The following is a 17949-nucleotide window of genomic DNA, read 5'->3' as shown; positions in this document are numbered from 1 at the left end:
ACCAATGACACAATGCGCAAATAACGCCCAAGATGGACATACATGTGTATGTGAGAGTGTGTGTTTGTAGGTGGGGGAAGTTTGTAGGTGTAGGTGGGGAGGTGGGGAGATTGCACATCTCGTACGTGTATGTGACGAATAAACTTGACTTGACTTGACTTGAAGAAGGGAAATGTGGGAGACAATGCGAAAAGGAACCTTTACGATGAAGAAGAAGGCAGAGGAGATTAAATAAAGAAAGCATTGATGTGCAGGATAAAATGGGACAAATAATGACATTTATAGAAGTGAAAGGAAGTACAGTTGCTGAAACACAAAGTGCTGGAGGAAGTCACCATGTCAGGCAGCATCTTGTGCATGGAATGGAGAAGACGACATTTCAGGTCGGGCCTTTCTTCAGACTGATGGGGTAGTATGGAGAAAGCTGGAAAAGAGAGGTGAGGGTAGCCCAACGGTGGTGCAGCGGTGGTGAGGTTCTGCCTCACAGCTCCAGAGACCCGGGGTCGATCCTGGCTACGGGTGCTGTCTGTACGGAGTTTGCACGCTCTCCCATTCACCGCGTGGGTTTTCCCCGGGTGCTCCGGCTTCCTCCCACACTCCAAAGACGCGCAGGTTTGTAGGGTTAATTGACCTTGGTAACGATTGTAAATTGTCCCTAGTGTGTGTGTGTGTGTGTGTGTAGGATAGTGCTCGTGTACGGGGATCGCCGGTCGGCGCGGACTAGCCCTAACCCCGAACCTAACCCCAATTTCCGCGCTGTACCTCTAAACTAAGAGTGTTCCACTCACCATTTGCTGGGCTTTGTCCCACTCCCACCTCTCCTTTTCGAGCTTTCTCTCCCCCCCCCCCCCCCCCCCCCCCCCCCCCCCCCCCCCCATCCTCATTTGCCAATTAGTCAAAGGAAACAATACGATAGTTCCAGAGAAGGTGTAAATTGCTTCAGAGTGGCAGGGGGGAAGCATGGAATTTGTTGCAGGGGAAGCAGAGATACACTGAGAAGGACAAAGATATGGGGGCCCAAAGTGTGTCGCCACCCCCCACTTATATAGGAGAGGGGACCCTCACCCCAATTTATTTAAACTAGTCTAAATAATGTTTAGCGATACCGCATGCAAACAGGCCCTTCTGCCCACCAAGTCCATGCTGACCATCAATCACCCTTTCACACTAGTTAGACAATAATAATAATAATAAGAATAATAAGAAGAATAATAATAATAAGAATAATAATAATAATAATAATAATAATAGGAATAAGAATAATAACATTAATTTAGGACTCGAGGTTCAGACAAGGGGCAACATTACATTAAAAAAAATAAAAATGCATTGCATATTAAAATATATATCATAAAGTACATATAATATCTTAGTATATCACTTCTAAAAGCATCATAAATTATATATTTTTTAAAACACAATACATGAGTTAAATGGCTTACCCCTTATTCTTAAACTGTGTGGCCCCTGGTTCTGGACTCCCCCAACATCGGGAATAGACACTAGTTCTATCTTATCTCACTTGGTGCTGCGATGGAGCCATCTAGGAAATGGGGGCACTGTTCAGATCGGCAATACGTCCATAATACATCTTCTACCCAGACCAGAGGCTGCCCCATTCCCTCCGACACAACTACACTTCCCCTCAATGGGAAGAAAAATCACAAAATGAATATCACTAAAGAGATGGATTTGATGAGACTCCTTTATCCAGGCACGATGTCTTTGTATATTTCCTCTTTGACTGTGTTTATACTTTTTTTCTGTCATTAGTGCTATCTAGAAGGTGATTAGATCTCTAAAACATTTTACAGAGGTTAAATGCTGATTAAGAATTAATTATTACTGTAAATAGCTTGTAGTGCCATATGGTGCAGGAATGAGACATATGTGCAGTTTGAGCAAATGAGGTGTTGCTTCCCATAATGCTGTGTAAAGTATGCCTCAGTACGAGATCAGATTCTTATTATTACACTTCCACTTAAGACTCTGCTTCACACAAGGTGAAAGTGAGCCAAGGTGTGAGTGTCACGGGTTTCTGTGTGCAGTTCGGCACACCGGGCTAAAAATAAAAATAGAGAGACGGCATTGTGGCTCGCTGCGGAGTGCGGGGGGGGGGGGGGGGGGGGGGGGGGGGGGGAGAGTCCTCGCATCAATGGGGCGCGGCGGGTAGAACCGCTGCCTGACCACGCCACAGACCCAGGTTCGATCCTGACCTCCTGTGGACTTTACGCATTTGTCTGCCCTCACCTTCTCCATCATGGTTTGGTTTGGCTCGACCACCAAGCACGACACCCGGAGGCTGCAGCGAATCGTCCGGTCAGCAGAGAAGGTTATTGGCTGCAACCTTCCCTCCATTGACGAACTGTACACGGCAAGGGCCAGGGAGCGAGCGGGCAAGATCATCTCTGACCCCTCTCACCCAGGCCACAAACTCTTTGAATCACTTCCCTCTGGAAGGCGACTCCGGACTGTCAAAGCTGCCACAGCCAGACATAAAAACAGTTTTTATCCACCAGTAGTTGCTCTACTCAACAGCCAAAAATCTGTAGCCTCCCTTTGATCTGGTATTTTGTTGGTTCACATGCTTGATCAATGGTGTTTTATCATTAATATTTTATTATTATTAATGTTTAGTGTTTTCTGAGTCAATCGTAACTGTCACTGTATGTCATGTTGTTACTTGTGGGCAGAGCACCAAGGCAAATTCCTTGTATGTGAATACTTGGCCAATAAACGTACTTACTTTACCCCTGACTGCGTGGTTTTTCTCCGGGTGCTCCGGTTTCCTCCCACATCCCAAAGACGTGCAGGTTTGTCGGTTAATTGGACCTTGTAAATCGCCCTAGTGTGTAGGGAGTGGATGGGAAAGTGGGATAAGATAGAACTAGTGTGAACGGGTGATCTATGGTCAGCACGGACTTAGTGGGCCAAAGGGCCTGTTTCCATGCTGTATCTCTAAACTAAACTCAACTAAACTAGTTAAAACGAACTGGTTTAGTTTAGTTCGGAGCTGCAGCATCCGCGCCCACCATCAACCACCCGTACTCTAGTTCTATCGCACACACAAGGGACAATCTACAGAAGCCAATTAACTTGTAAACCCGCACGTCTTTGAAGTGTGGTAGGAAACCGGAGCTCCTGGAGAAAACCCACGCGGTCACAGAGAGAACATTCTAACTTCTTACAGAGTGCACCCGTAGTCAGGATTGAACACGGGTCTCTGGCGCTGTAAGGCAGAAACTCCACCGCTGCGCCCCTGTCGCAGTGTGTCTCCCCTGCACTAATTGCAAGGAAGATACAAAGTGCTTGAATAACTCAGTGGGTCAGGATGCAGCCTGACCCACTGAGTTACTCCAGCACCTTACACTTTTTTTCCCTAAACCAGCATCTGCAGTTCCTTGTTTTTTCTGTAATGTCAATGAAGAATGTCTGCTGGAACTGCCTCTTGGGGGGGAAGTCCAGCTTAGACTGTGAGAGTTAAGGGCTGCAGATTCAACAGGGAAAACACTGGCCTGACGAGGTGCCACACCTGGTGAATGAATCAAGTCATACAGTCGTACAGCACGGAAACAGGCCCTTCAGCCCAACTCAGCCATCTTAGATGGACCAAGATGCTCCATCTAAGCTAGTTCCACCTACCAGCGTTTGGCCCATATCCCTCTAAAGCTTTCCTTCGCTTGTGGGCGGAGCACCAGGGCAAATACCTTGTATGTGAATACTTGGCCAATAAACTTATTCATTCTTATTCATTCATTCATTCATTCATTCATTCATTCATTCATTCATTCATTCATTCATACCTGTTCAAGTGACGTTGTTGTGAAGAAGGGTCTCGAAACGAAACCTCACCCATTTCTTGCTCTGAAGAAGGGTCTCGACCCGAAACGTCACCCATTCCATTTCTCCAGAGATGCTGCCTGTCCTGATGAGTTACGCCAGCATTTTGTGTCTTATCTTCGATGTCACCCAACATTTGCAGTTCTTTTCTACGCTTTAAATCTTGTTTCTATATCTGCCACAACTACAGGTATATCGTCTGGCAGCTTATTCCATATACCAACTATGCTCTGAGCAAAAACATCCCAGACTGATTTCCTGGGATGTCAGGACTTTCATATGAAGAAAGACTGGATAGACTCGGCTTGTACTCGCTAGAATTTAGAAGATTGAGGGGGGATCTTATTGAAACTTACAAAATTCTTAAGGGGTTGGACAGGCTAGATGCAGGAAGATTGTTCCCGATGTTGGGGAAGTCCAGAACAAGGGGTCACAGTTTAAGGATAAGGGGAAAGTCTTTTAGGACCGAGATGAGAAAAACATTTTTCACACAGAGAGTGGTGAATCTCTGGAATTCTCTGCCACAGAAGGTAGTTGAGGCCAGTTCATTGGCTATATTTAAGAGGGAGTTAGATGTGGCCCTTGTGGCTAAAGGGATCAGGGGGTATGGAGAGAAGGCAGGTACAGGATACTGAGTTGGATGATCAGCCGTGATCATATTGAATGGTGGTGCAGGCTCGAAGGGCCAAATGGCCTACTCCTGCACCTATTGTCTATTGTTAGTGTGCGGGGATGGCTGGTTGCTGCGGACCCAGTGGGCCAAAGGGCCTGTTTCCGCACTGTACCTCTAAACGAAACGAAACTAAAGCTAGAGAACAGTGCTCCAGACTGCACAGGCAATGCCGAGAGCTGTAACCTCTCATTTCTGGTCTGCTCCCAAATTAACCCGGAGCTTCCATTTGACTGAGTGCCTGATGATAAGATGTGATTCACAATACAAATATAAACAATGTATTAGGTACAGCGACTGACAGACTTTCATCTTGGAATCGGCGGAGCGTTACCAGGTTGGGGAGGAAGCTCAGTCATTTGTGGAGTGGGCCTGAACCCAGCTGAGGTTGGCAAGCAACCTTTGCCAAGACACACACACACGCACACACACATTCCTCTCCTATTATCTGCTCGCGGCTGGCATGCAGGCAAAGCAACGCGTTGCGCTTGTTCGCTTTCAACGTGCAACTGTACACAGCTGAGGAGCAGGACCTTCGGCCCCTCGATGCCTGTGCCGACCATACATGACGACGCTGAGGCCTGGACAAGAGTGGGTGCGGAGAGGATGGTTCCCGCTGGTGGGAGAGTCTAGGCCCAAAGGGCACAGCCTCGGGGGAAAAAGGACGTTCCTTCAGGAAGGAGATGAGGAGGAATTTCTTTAGTCAGAGGGGTGGTGAATCTGTGGGATTCATTGCCACAGACGGCTGTGGAGGCCAAGTCAGTGGATATTTTTAAAGTGGAGATTGACAGGTTCTTGATTAGTGTGGGTGTCCAAGGTTATGGGGAGAAGGCAGGAAAATGGGGTTGAGAGGGAAAGATGGATCAGGCGGAGCAGACTCATAGAAAATAGGTGCAAGAGGAGGCCATTCGGCCCTTCGAGCCAGCACCGCCATTCATTGTGATTATGGCTGATCATCCACAATCAGTAACCCGTGCCTGCCTTCTCCCCATATCCCTTGATTCCCCCAGCCCCCAGAGCTCTATCTAACTCCCTTAAATCCATCCAGTGACTTGGCCTCCACTGCCCTCTGTGGCAGAGAATTCCACAGATTCACAACTCTCTGAGTGAAAACATTTTTTTCTCATCTCAGTCCTAAATGGCCTCCCCTTATTCTTAAACTGTGTGGCCCCTGGTTCTGGACTACCCCAACATGGGGAACATTTTACCTGCATCTAGCCCGTCCAGATCTTTTATATAATTTTATATGTTTCTATGATCCCCTCTCATCCTTCCAAATTCCAGTGAATATTCCAGTGATTATTCGATGGGCCGAATGGCCTACTTATGCGTTAATGAATTATGAACATATATCCCTCCATTCCTTGCATATCCATTTGCCTATCTGAAAATCTTAAACGCCACTATCATATCTGCCTCCACCGCCACTCCCGGCAGCTCATTCCAGGCACCCAACACATCTTTGGCAAACTAAAATTAGCCCACTACATTTCCTTTCAACTTTGCCACTCTCATCTTAGCCATGCAATCTAGTAGTTAATATTTCCACTTTGGGGAAAAGATTCTATGCCTCTCATAATGTTATAAACTTCTATCCAGTCTCCTCCAAAGTAGTTGCTCCAAAGAAAGCAAGTTTAGTTTATTTTCGTCACGTGCACTGAGGTACAGTGAAAGGCTTTTTGTTGCAGGCTGTCCAGTCAGCGGAAGGACTGTACATGATTACAATCAGGCCTACCGCCATCTATCCATATTATCTGAGTCTATCCAACCTCTTCTTGTAGATAATACCATCCTATCCAAGCAAGGTTGTGGAAAACCTCTTCTGCACCCTCCCCAAAGCCTCCTCATCCTTCCTCTGATGTGGCCACCACAACTGCAAACCGTGCAGTGAAATAAGAGTGATGGAGTCACACAGTACAAAACAGGCCCTCAGATGCAACCGCGCCAACCAAGATGCCTCATCTACATTAGTCCCACCTCTTGTGTTTGGCCCATATCCCGCTAAACATTTCCTATCTATGTACCTGTCTAAAAGCCTTTTAAATGTCACTTGACCAAGTGCAGACCCGTTGGGTCTGCTCCCCAATGCAATATTCCACCATTCACCCGTCCCCCCAACGCAAGCCGTTCCCCCAACGCAATTTTCCACCACTCACGCATAGCCCCCAACTGCACAGGCGTGGCTCATTTTCCCTCTGTGGATTCTGTGTTTTAACCCTTGGAAAAGGATTCTGTGTTTTAACCTGTGAATCTGTGAATTTGTGAGTGTGGAATTCTCTGCCACAGAGGGCAGTGGAGGCCAATTCACTGGATGTTTTCGAGAGGTAGATTTAGCTCTTAGGGCTAACGGAATCAAGGAATATGGGGAAAAAGCAGGAACTGGATACTGATTTTGGATGATCAGCCATGATCATATTGAATGGCGGTGCTGGCTCTACTCCTGCACCTATTTCTATGCTTATGTGTGTGTGTGTGTGTGTGTGTGTGTGCACGAGAGTGTGTGCGTGCACGTGGGTGTGTGTGCGCGTGTGTCTGTTTGTCTGTGTGTGTGTGTGCAGGTGAGCGTGTGTGCGTATGTCTGTGTGTGTACGTGAGTGTGTGTGTCTGTGTGTGTGTGCATGTGAGTGTGTGTGTTTGTGTACGTGAGTGTGTGTGTGTGTGTGTGTGTACATGAGTGAGTGTGTGCACGTGTGTGTGCACGTTAGTGTGTGTGTGTGTGTGTGTGTGTGCACGTGAGTGTGTGTGTGCACGTGAGTGTGTGTGTGTGTGTGTGTGTGCGTGTGTGTGTGTGTGTGTGTGCGTGTGTGCACGTGAGTGTGTGTGTGTGTGCACGTGAGTGTGTGTGTGTGTGTGCACGTGAGTGTGTGTGTGTGTGTGTGTGTGTGTGTGTCCGTGTGTGTGTGTGTGTGTGTGTGTGTGTCCGTGTGTGTGTGTGTGTGTGTGTGCACGTGAGTGTGTGTGTGTCCGTGTGTGTGTGTGTGTGTGCACGTGAGTGTGCGTGTGTGCACGTGAGTGTGTGTGTGTGTGCACATGAGTGTGTGTGTGTGTGTGTACATGAGTGAATGTGTGCACGTGTGTGCGCACGTTAGTGTGTGTGTGTGTCCGTGTGTGTGCGCGTGTGTCTGTGTGTATGCACGTGAGTGTGTGTGCTTGTGTGCATGAGTGTGTGTGTGCACGTGAGTGTGTGTGCTTGTGTACATGAGTGTGTGTGTGCACGTGAGTGTGTGTATGTGTGTCTATTAGAGAGACAGAGGGAGACAGCAGTGATTCACACCTCCCTGTCGGTGCTCAGCAGGGGAGCACGTTCATACCACAACCACGACATCCTCAGCCAGGAACAAAATTAGCAGCAATTCCATCTCAGTGAAGAATCAGCCACAAAACAGATAAACCCCACCCAGAGAGCAGAGCAAGAGATGTTGCGCATGCTATGTCCAGTCATCACAATAGACAATAGACAGGTGCAGGAGTAGGCCATTCGGCCCTTCAAGCCAGCACCGCCATTCAATGTGATCATGGCTGATCATCCACAATCAGTACCCCGTTCCTGCCTTCTCCCCATATCCCCTGACTCTGCTATTTTTAAGAGTCTAGCTCTCTCTTGAAAGCATCCAGAGAACCGGCCTCCACCGCCCTCTGACGCAGAGAATTCCACAGACTCACCACTCTCTGTGAGAAAAAGTGTTTCCTCGTCTCCGTTCTAAATGACCCACTCCTTATTCTTAAACTGTGGCTCCTGTTTCTGGACTCCCCCCAACATCGGGAACATGTTTCCTGCCTCTAGCGTGTCCAAGCCCTTAATGATCTTATATGTTTCAATGAGATTCCCTCGCATCCTTCTAAACTCCAGAGTGTACAAGCCCAGCCGCTCCATTCTCTCAGCATATGACAGTCCCGCCATCACGGGAATTAACCTTGTGAACCTACGCTGCACTCCCTCAATGGCAAGAATGTCCTTCCTCAAATTAGGGGACCAAAACTGCACACAATACTCCAGGTGTGGTCTCACTAGGGCTCTGTACAACTGCAGAAGGACCTCTTTGCTCCTATATTCGATTCCTCTTGTTATGAAGGCCAACATGCCATTGGCTTTCTTCACTGCCTGCTGCACCTGCATGCTTACTTTCATAGACTGATGTACAAGGAGCCCCAGATCCCATTGTACTTCCCCTTTTTCCAACTTGACGCCATTTAGATAGTGTTATTTAGAAGCATTGTGCTGCCTCCCCCCTTGCTATGACCTATATCAACTCTTGGACAGACTATGCTTTGACTCTGAGAATCACGCCCATGTTCATGACCCTAACCCAGTTCCCCACCAAGCCACAAATCTCAGCAACACCATGCCTTCCAACCGGGCCGTGAATCCCTCCAATTTCCATCCATTTGCTCACCACGGATTTTCTTAGAAAAGCGGGATACAACAGAGACGATGTGAAACAGAGTGGTGGAATCATACAGCAGGGAAACGCAATACTCTAGGTGTGGTCTACTAGGGCCCTGTACAACTGCAGAAGGACCTCTTTGCTCCTATACTCAAATCCTCTTGTTATGAAGGCCAACATGCCATTCGCTTTCTTCACTGCCTGCTGTAACTGTATGCTTACTTTCAATGACTGATGTACAAGGACACCCAGATCTCGTTGCACTTCCCCTTTTCCCAACTTGATAATAATCTGCCTTGCCACCAAAGTGGATAACCTGATGGGCCGCATGGCCTAATCCTGATCCTATAACTTATGAACTATGAACCGATGAACTTTTTATGTTCTCCGGAGATGCTGCCTGACCAGCTGAGTTACTCCAGCATTTCCTGTCTATCTTTGGTATAAACCAGAATCGGCAGTTCCTTTCTACACATTCTCTCTGAACCTTAATAATAATAATAATAATAATAATAATAATAATAATATCTTTTATTGCCATTGCACATAAGGGCAACGAGATTTGGGTTTGCAGCTTCCATCCGATGTCATAACTTAAATAACTAATATAATTTAGATTTAGGTACAGATACCCCGAGAACATGGTTTGTAGAAAGAACATTACAACAGTAAAATAGTCAAAACAGTTCAAACAGACTAAAGTGCAGATGTGTCTGTGCGACGTGACCATCCGAGGGAGACAGTCCAGTGGGGATGGGGGGCACTCAGCAGGGCCGGTTCAGAGCCGCTATAGCTCTGGGAATGAAGCTGTTCCTGAGTCTGGAGGTTCGGGCGTAGAAGGCCTTGTAACGTCTGCCGGAGGGAAGTAGTTCGAACAGTCCATTACAAGGGTGTGAGGAGTCTTTGTGGATGCTGACGGCCTTCCTGAGGCACCGTGCGTGGTAGATGCCCTCCAAGGCTGGTAGCTGTGTCCCAATAATCTTCTGCGCTCTGTGGACGACGCGCTGAAGAGCTCTCCTCTCCGCCTCCGTGCAGCTGAGATACCACACAGAGATGCCATTGGTTAGTATGCTCTCCGTGGTGCAGCGGTAGAAGGTCGTCAGCAGCTGTTGCGGCAGACCAGTCTTTTTTAAGGTTCTCACGAAGAACAGTCGTTGCTGTGCCTTTTTGACCAGCGCAGCGGTGTTGGTGGACCATGTGAGGTCCTCTGAAATGTGAGTGCCCAGAAACTTAAAGCTGGACACTCTCTCCACACTTTCCCCGTAGATATCTTTCATATATTATCATAGTATCTGCCTCAACTAACTCCTCTGGCATCTCGTTCCATATACCTGTCTGTATGAAAAAGTAGGCCCTCAGATTCCAATTAAATCTTCCCCCTCTCGCCTTAAACTTACCCCCTCTGGTTCAACTCTGAGCAAACGACCCTGTCTATTCTCCTCATGATTTTATACACCTCTATAAAATCACCCCTCAGCCTCCTGCACTCCAAGGAATAAAGTCTTAATTTCCCCAACCTCTCCCTGTATCTCAGGCCCTCAAGTCCTGGCAATATCCTTGTGAAACATCTGTACTCTCATTGAAGGTAGACCCAAAAAGCTGGAGTAACTCAGCGGGACAGGCAGCAGCATCTCTGGAGAGAAGGAATAGGTGACGTTTCGGGTCGAGACCCTTCTTCAGACTGATGTCAGGGGAGGGGGCGGGACAAAGATAGAATGTAGTCGGAGACAGTTAAGGGCCTGTCCCACGAGCATGCAACTGCATGCGGCAAACGCCACCAAAACCGGAAGCGGGTGCCGCGCGAAGGTCGAGTGACCCCCGTACAGGGCCGGTCCCACCGGCATGCGCCTGCATGCGGCAAGCGCGACCAAACCGGAAGCGGGGGCCGCGCGGAGGTCGAGTCATCCTGTACGAGTTCGAGCGAAGTCCGCGGGAAGTTCGCGCTTGGCGTATGCCGTCAAGACGGTGCGTACGGCGTCGAGACGCTGCGCACGCCCGTCGAGGCAGCTGCGGGCCGGCAGGCCATTGCCGCGCGGAATTTTTGAACACTGTCAGATTTTCGGAGCCCCGCGCGATGTCGGGACCAGCTCCACACAACTCCATACGGCTCCGGCGATCGAAGTGGGACCGGCCCCGCGAGGCCGTACGGCTCAAGCGACCACGTTAGGTCGCGCTTGCCGCATGGAGTCGCATGCTCGTGGGACAGGCCCTTAAGACTGGTGGGAGAACTGGGAAGGGGAAGGGGATGGAGAGAGAAAGCAAGGGCTATCTGTACTTTCATTTTATATACTGTATCTGCTTCCATAACCTCGATGTGAAAACATTCTGCTCATGTTCATATTAAATCTTCAAATCTATGAAATGAAATCTATTAGGTGGCACGGTGGTGCAGCGGTACAGTCGGTACCTCGCAGCACCAGAGACCCGGGTTCGATCCTGACTATGGGTGCTGTCTGTACAATGTTTGTACGTTCACCCTGTGACCGCATGGGATTTCAAAGTATTCCCGTATTCCAAAGAGGTACAAGTTTGGAGGTTAATTGGCTTCGGTACTTGTAGATTGTTCCTAGTGTACAGGATAGTGTTCGTGTACAGGGTGATTGTTGGTCGGCACGGGCTCGGTGGGACGAAGGGACAGTTTCCGCCTTGTATCTCTGATGTCCAAAAGTCAAGTCTAAATGTGAAATGAAGAACTGAGGATAAGGTTATTATCCCAGAAATCCATTTTCCACAAGGTCGAAGGTGGTTTTGAGTCACCCCTTCAGGAGTGATGAAGGGTCTCGATCCAAAGCGTCACCCGTTCTTTTTCTCCAGAGATGCTGCCTGACCCGCTGAAGTACTCCAGCACTTTGTGTCTATCTTCGGTATAAACCAGCATCTGCAGTTCCTTCCTACACCATCTGTCCAAATGTCTTTTAAAGGTCATAGTTGTATCTGCTCCTACAGCTTCCTCTGGCAGCTCGTTCCAGATACGGACCACCCTCCGAGTGAAAATGTAGCCCCTGGCTTCCCTCTTTAATCTTCTCTGGGGAGAAGGCAGGAACGTGGTACTGATTGTGGATGATCAGCCATGATCACATTGAATGGCGGTGCTGGCTCGAAGGGCCGAATGGCCTACTCCTGCACCTATTGTCTATTGCCTAGAGTCACCTTAGTTTTAGAATCCTCTACCTTGGGGACAAAGACTGTGAGCATTCTTTATTCGTGCCCCTCATGATCTTGTACATCTCAATAAGGTCACCCCTCAGCCTCCTATGCTCCGGAGAAAAATGTTCGTCTCAATAGACAATAGACAATAGGTGCAGGAGTAGGCCATTCGGCCCTTCGAGCCAGCACCGCCATTCAATGTGATCATGGCTGATCATCCACAATCAGTACCCCGTTCCTGCCTTCTCCCCATATCCCCTGACTCCGCTATCTTTAAGAGCCCTATCTAGCTCTCTCTTGAAAGTATCCAGGGAACCTGCCTCCACCGCCCTCTGAGGCAGAGAATTCCGCAGACTCACAACTCTCTGGGTGAAAAAGTGTTTCCTCATCTCCGTTCTAAATGGCTCACCCCTTATTCTTAAACTGTGCGTGGCCCCTGGTTCTGGACTCCCCCAACATCGGGAACAATTCCACAGAAAAAGAGAGGGTCTCTCGTTGTAACTCAAACCAACAGGTCCAGGTAACATCCAAGCAGGCTCTGCCTTGGCTGGTACTTGGATGGTAGATGCCGGTAATTCCAGGTGCCGAGGCTTCTGTCATTAAGCTCGAAGATTTCTGAGGTTGTTGCCAGGACTCGAGGCCCTGAGCTTCAGGGAGAGGTTGGGCAGGCCAGGGCTTTATTCGATGGAGCAAAGGAGGATGAGGCATGAGGGGGAATGCACAGTGCTTTACCCAGAATAGAGGAATCAAGACACAGGTCATAGGTTTAAGATTATAATAATAATAATAATAATAATAATAATAATAATAATAATAATAATAATAATAATAATAATAATAATAATAATATATTTTATTGTCATTGCACAGAGGTACAACGAGATTTGGTACGCTGCTTCCATCCGATGTAATAACTTAATTAACTAAAAATTTAGATACCCAGAGAAACATGATTTAAAAAAAACCCAGTTAAAACAGTATAAAATGCAAATGTGTCTGTGCCGGGTTGATGTGCGACGTGACCATCCGAGGGAGACAGTCCAGGGGGGGGGGGGGGGGGGGGGGCACTCAGCAGGGCCGGTTCAGAGCAGCGATAGCTCGGGGGATGAAGCTGTTCCTAAGTCTGGAGGTGCGGGCGTAGAAGGCCATGTAACGTCTGCCGGAAGGTAAGAGTTCGAACAGACCATTACAAGGGTGTGAGGAGTCTATGTGGATGCTGACGGCCTTCCTGAGGCACCGTGTGCAGTAGATGCCCTCCAAGGCTGGTAGCTGTGTCCCAATTATCTTCTGCGCTCTGTGGACGACGCGCTGAAGAGCTCTCCTCTCCGCCTCCGATGAGAGGGGAAAGATTTAATCAGAACTTGAGGAGCAACCTGTAGAGGCGGCACGGTGGCACAGCGGTAGAGTTGCTGCCTCACAGCGCCAGAGACCCGGGTTCCATCCTGACTACGGGTGCTGTCTGTACGGAGTTTGAACGTTCTCCCCGTGACCGCGTGGGTTTTCTCCGGGTGCTCCGGTTTCCTCCCACACTCCAAAGACATGCAGGTCTGTAGGCTAATTGGCTTCTGTAGGATTGAACTAGTATACGGGTAATCGCTGGTTCGGTACGGTCTCTGGGCTGAAGGGCCTGAATCTCTAAAATTGAAACATGAAACTAAAGAGCAGCAAGCATCTGTGTGACCTTGCAAGGAGGGAAGAAGGTCTTAGACCGACACAAAGTGCTGGAGTAACTCCACGGGTCAGGCAGCATCTCTGGAGAAAAAGGGTAGGTGATGTTTCAGGTCGAGACCCTTCTTCTGACTCTTAATTGTGTAGTTTTGGTCCCCTAATTTGAGGAAGGACATCCTTGCTGTTGAGGGAGTGCAGCGTAAGTTCACACGGTTAATTCCCGGGACTGTCATATGCTGAGAGAATGGAGCGGCTGGGTTTGTACACTCTGGAGTTTAGAAGGATGAGAGGATATCTTATTGAAACATATATTAAAGGCTTGGACACGCTAGAGGCAGGAAACATGTTCCCGATGTTGGGGGAGTCCAGAACCAGGGGCCACAGTTTAAGAATAAGGGATAAGGGGGCATGTAGGGAGTGCTGCTCTGGCAGCAGCCATGTCAGCAGCGCGTCAGTTTTTTCAACTTTTTCTTTATTTTTAGTATGTTTTAAAGTATGTGTTTAATGTTCCTTCGTGTGTTTTGTGTGGGGGGTGGTGTGGGGGGGCAAGGGGGAAACCGCTTTGGTCGCCTCCTCCACGGAGAGGCGAGTTTTTCCAGGTCGCCTCCCCCGTGGCCTAACAACAAGGATCGACGCGGCCTTTCCCGGAGACGCGCCCGGGGCTTCAGCGGCGGGCGCAGCGTGGACTCTCGGCGTGGAGCGGGTGAGCCCTCGCTGGGGCTCGCTGGAGGGGAGCGCTCCGTTTCGCTGGCCCGGGGCAGCCGGCAGCTGAAGTCGCGGTCTGCAGAGCTCCAGCTGGTGCGGCGTCTACAGCCCGGCATCCCTCGTGGGGGACCCGGGGGAAGAAGAAGCCATCACTGCCGGCCCGCGGCCAACTTCTACCGCGGGGCCGGCATGGACTTACCATCACCCCTGGAGGGGAGCTTCGACCGCCGGCCCTGCAGTCTACGGTGCTTCTGGCTGCGGCGGAGACTTTAAATCTCGACCGCCGGCCTGCGGCCTACAACAACTTACAGCCGCGGTCTCCGGTGAGGAAGAGCCGATCCTGGACTGACTCTGGACTCTGGTCCTGTCCACGGGGGGGAAATGGAGGAGGACTGGCCAAATTTTGTGCCTTCCACCACAGTGATGAATGCTGTGGTGGATGTTTGTGTTACAGTTTTATTGTGGTTGTGTGTTCTTTATTATTGTATCGCTGCTGACAACCCAAATTCCACCGACCCTGGTTGTGTGGTAATAAATTCTATCTAAAATTCTATCTAAATAAGCCATTTAGAACGGAGATGAGGAAACACTTTTTCTCACAGAGAGTTGTGAGTCTGTGAGATTCTCTGCCTCAGAGGGCGGTGGAGGCCGGTTCTCTGGATACTTTCAAGAGAGAGCTAGATAGGGCTCTTAAAAATAGCGGAGTCAGGGGATATGGGGAGAAGGCAGGAACGGGGTACTGATTGGGTATGATCAGCCATGATCATATTGAATGGCGGTGCTGGCTGGAAGGGCCGAATGGCCTACTCCTGCACCTATTGTCTATTGTCTATTAAGCCACAATAAAGCTGACATCACTGTGTCTTTACCCCTTTCCATTTTATTTTGCAGATTGAAACTTCAAAACTGGAGCCCGAGATCCAGTCAAAAACTCTGGGCAAACGTTCCTTTTTCAATAAGGGTCTGTGATGTCTCCATCTCTCGGGACCGATGAAGAGAAAATCTACTGATTATGGTGTCTGATTGTTAATAATGACAGGGTCTTCCTTGCATAATTTGACTAATTGCTGCTAACTGCAAATCAACGTTATAAAATTCACACTGCATCGCCAGAGTCTTACTCATCGATTCTCCAACCAGGAACTGTTTTGGTCGTGAAAACTTCCCACACTCGGCTGACAGGGTTATTGGTCCTAGGCTGCTAGATACACAGGCTCGATAGGGCCTCAGAGGCCATCCTCACCATCCTGCTGGTGCTATTTCTTTCCCGTAGCTCTTTAAGTAACCTCAATGCTCTTCTGAAGCGTCTGAAGAAAGGTCCAAACCTAAAATGTAAACTTCCCAGCTGTTATCAGGCAACTGAACCATCCTACCACAACCAGAGAGCAGAGCTGAACTACTATCTACCTCTTTGATGGACCTTGGACTATCCTTGATCGAACTTTACTGGCTTTACCTTGCACTGAACCTTATTCCCCTATCATGTATCTCTACACTGTAAATAGTAATCATGTATTGTCTTTCTGCTGACTGGTTAGCACGCAACAAAAGCTTTTCACTGTACCTCGGTACACGTGACAATAAACTGAACTGAACTGAACTGAACCAAAGAAGGATCCTGACCCAAAACGTCATCAATCTAATCTAAAGAAGGATCCCAACATGAAATGTCATCAGTCTAATCTGAAGAAGGGTCTCATCCTGAGATGTTGTCTGTCTAGCCTGAAGAAGGTCTGTCTAGTCTGGATGCTTTCGAGAGAGAGCTAGATAGGGCTCTTAAACTCACTTAAACTTCTGGGGAGTCCAGAACCAGGGGTCACAGTTTAAGAATAAGGGGTAAGCCATTTAGAACGGAGACGAGGAAACACTTTTTCTCACAGAGAGTGGTGAGTCTGTGGAATTCTCTGCCTCAGAGGGCGGTGGAGGCCGGTTCTTTGGATGCTTTCAAGAAAGAGCTAGATAGGGCTCTTAAAAATAGCGGAGTCAGGGGATATGGGGAGAAGGCAGGAACGGGGTACTGATTGGGGATGATCAGCCATGATCACATTGAATGGCGGTGCTGGCTCGAAGGGCCAAAACGCTTACTCCTGCACCTATTGTCTATTGTCGCCCAACATTGGGAACATTTTTCCGGCATCTAGCTTGTCCAGTCCTTTTATAATTTTATATGCTTCTATAAGATCTCCCCCTCATCCTTCTAAACTCCAGTGAATACAAGCCTAGTCTTTTCAATCTTTCCCGATATGACAGTCCCGCCATCCCAGGGATCAATCTCGTGAACCTACGCTGCACTGCCTCAATCGCAAGTATGTCCTTCCTCAAATTAGGAGACCAAAGCTGCAGGCAATACTCCACAATGTTAATCCAGATCCCTTGTTCCTGCATTCCGCACTTCCTCTCTCACAACCCCAAGAAAGACTCCCATCTGTTACGACTAACTAGGCTATTAGCTGAGCAAAAGTTTGTAAAGTTGGGTTACAAGCACGGAAGGTGTGTTCACAACAGTCCCTGTCAGACTGTTAATCCATCTGCAACTCTTTCACTCTGCTCTCTCAGGAAACATTAAAAAAAAATAATAACCTGCTCCTAAAAATAAAAGCAACAATCATTGAGTATCAGCAACGGGAATAGTGGGCTCCCAACTTGGAATAGCACCCCTCAAAACGGGCTTGCTACCCAGTCTCAAGAAGGGTCTCCACCCGAAACGCAACCCACCTATTTTGTTTCTCCTGAGATGCTGCCTGACCCGCTGAGTTACTCCAGCATTTTGTATCTACCTTCGGTGTAAACCAGCATCTGCAGTTCCTTCCTACACATCTTCGATAAGCCCGTGTCTGGGGCTGGATGTGTGGGGCTATGATTGTATTCCATCTGGTGATGCAGTAACTCAGAAAGAATGAAGCACTTGTTTCACAATGCCGATTAACTTTTCAAACCGTTACTTTTTAAAACAATTAATATGTCTTAAAATGAATAAATGTTATTTGTTTCTGCTATTTCTATTCTAAGCACAGAAAATCTCAGTATCTCTTATACACACACACGCGCGCACACACTCACACACATACACTCGCACACACACACACATACACGCGCACACACACACACACTCACACACACATACACACGCACACACACACACATACATACACACACACACACACACACAGACAAAGACACAAGCATGCACGCATACACATACACTCGCAGACACACACATTCACACTCACAGATATACATGCACACATAGACAGACACACACATTCACATATAGACACACACACACACGTACACACAGAGAGGCACACACGTATACACACAGACACACACATTTACACACAGACACACACATTTACACACACACAGACACACATTTACACACACGCGTACACACACACGCATTTACATACACAGACACATTCACGCACAGACATACATTTACACACACGTGTGCACACAGGCACTCACATTTACTTACACACGTATTTACACACACAGCCATTTACACACACGCGTACACACACATATACACAC

The 17949-nt window shown here is 48.3% G+C and overlaps 1 protein-coding gene across 1 annotated transcript in view; it reads left to right on the top strand.

Moving 5' to 3' along the window:
* Positions 1-17411, top strand: part of sfxn5 (sideroflexin 5) — a 133133-nt gene extending 115722 nt beyond the window's left edge. Inside the window, exon 6 of the mRNA XM_033035752.1 lies at positions 15307-17411. Within this exon, the coding sequence (XP_032891643.1) occupies positions 15307-15384 (78 nt within the window). The 3' untranslated portion in view covers positions 15385-17411. The remainder of the gene's footprint in view (positions 1-15306) is intronic.
* The last annotated feature ends 538 nt before the right edge of the window (positions 17412-17949 follow it).

This window comes from Amblyraja radiata, chromosome 1 (genome assembly GCF_010909765.2).
Source record: "Amblyraja radiata isolate CabotCenter1 chromosome 1, sAmbRad1.1.pri, whole genome shotgun sequence".
Taxonomy (NCBI): Eukaryota; Metazoa; Chordata; class Chondrichthyes; order Rajiformes; family Rajidae; genus Amblyraja; species Amblyraja radiata.
This window is presented reverse-complemented; position numbering and strand designations above follow the sequence as displayed.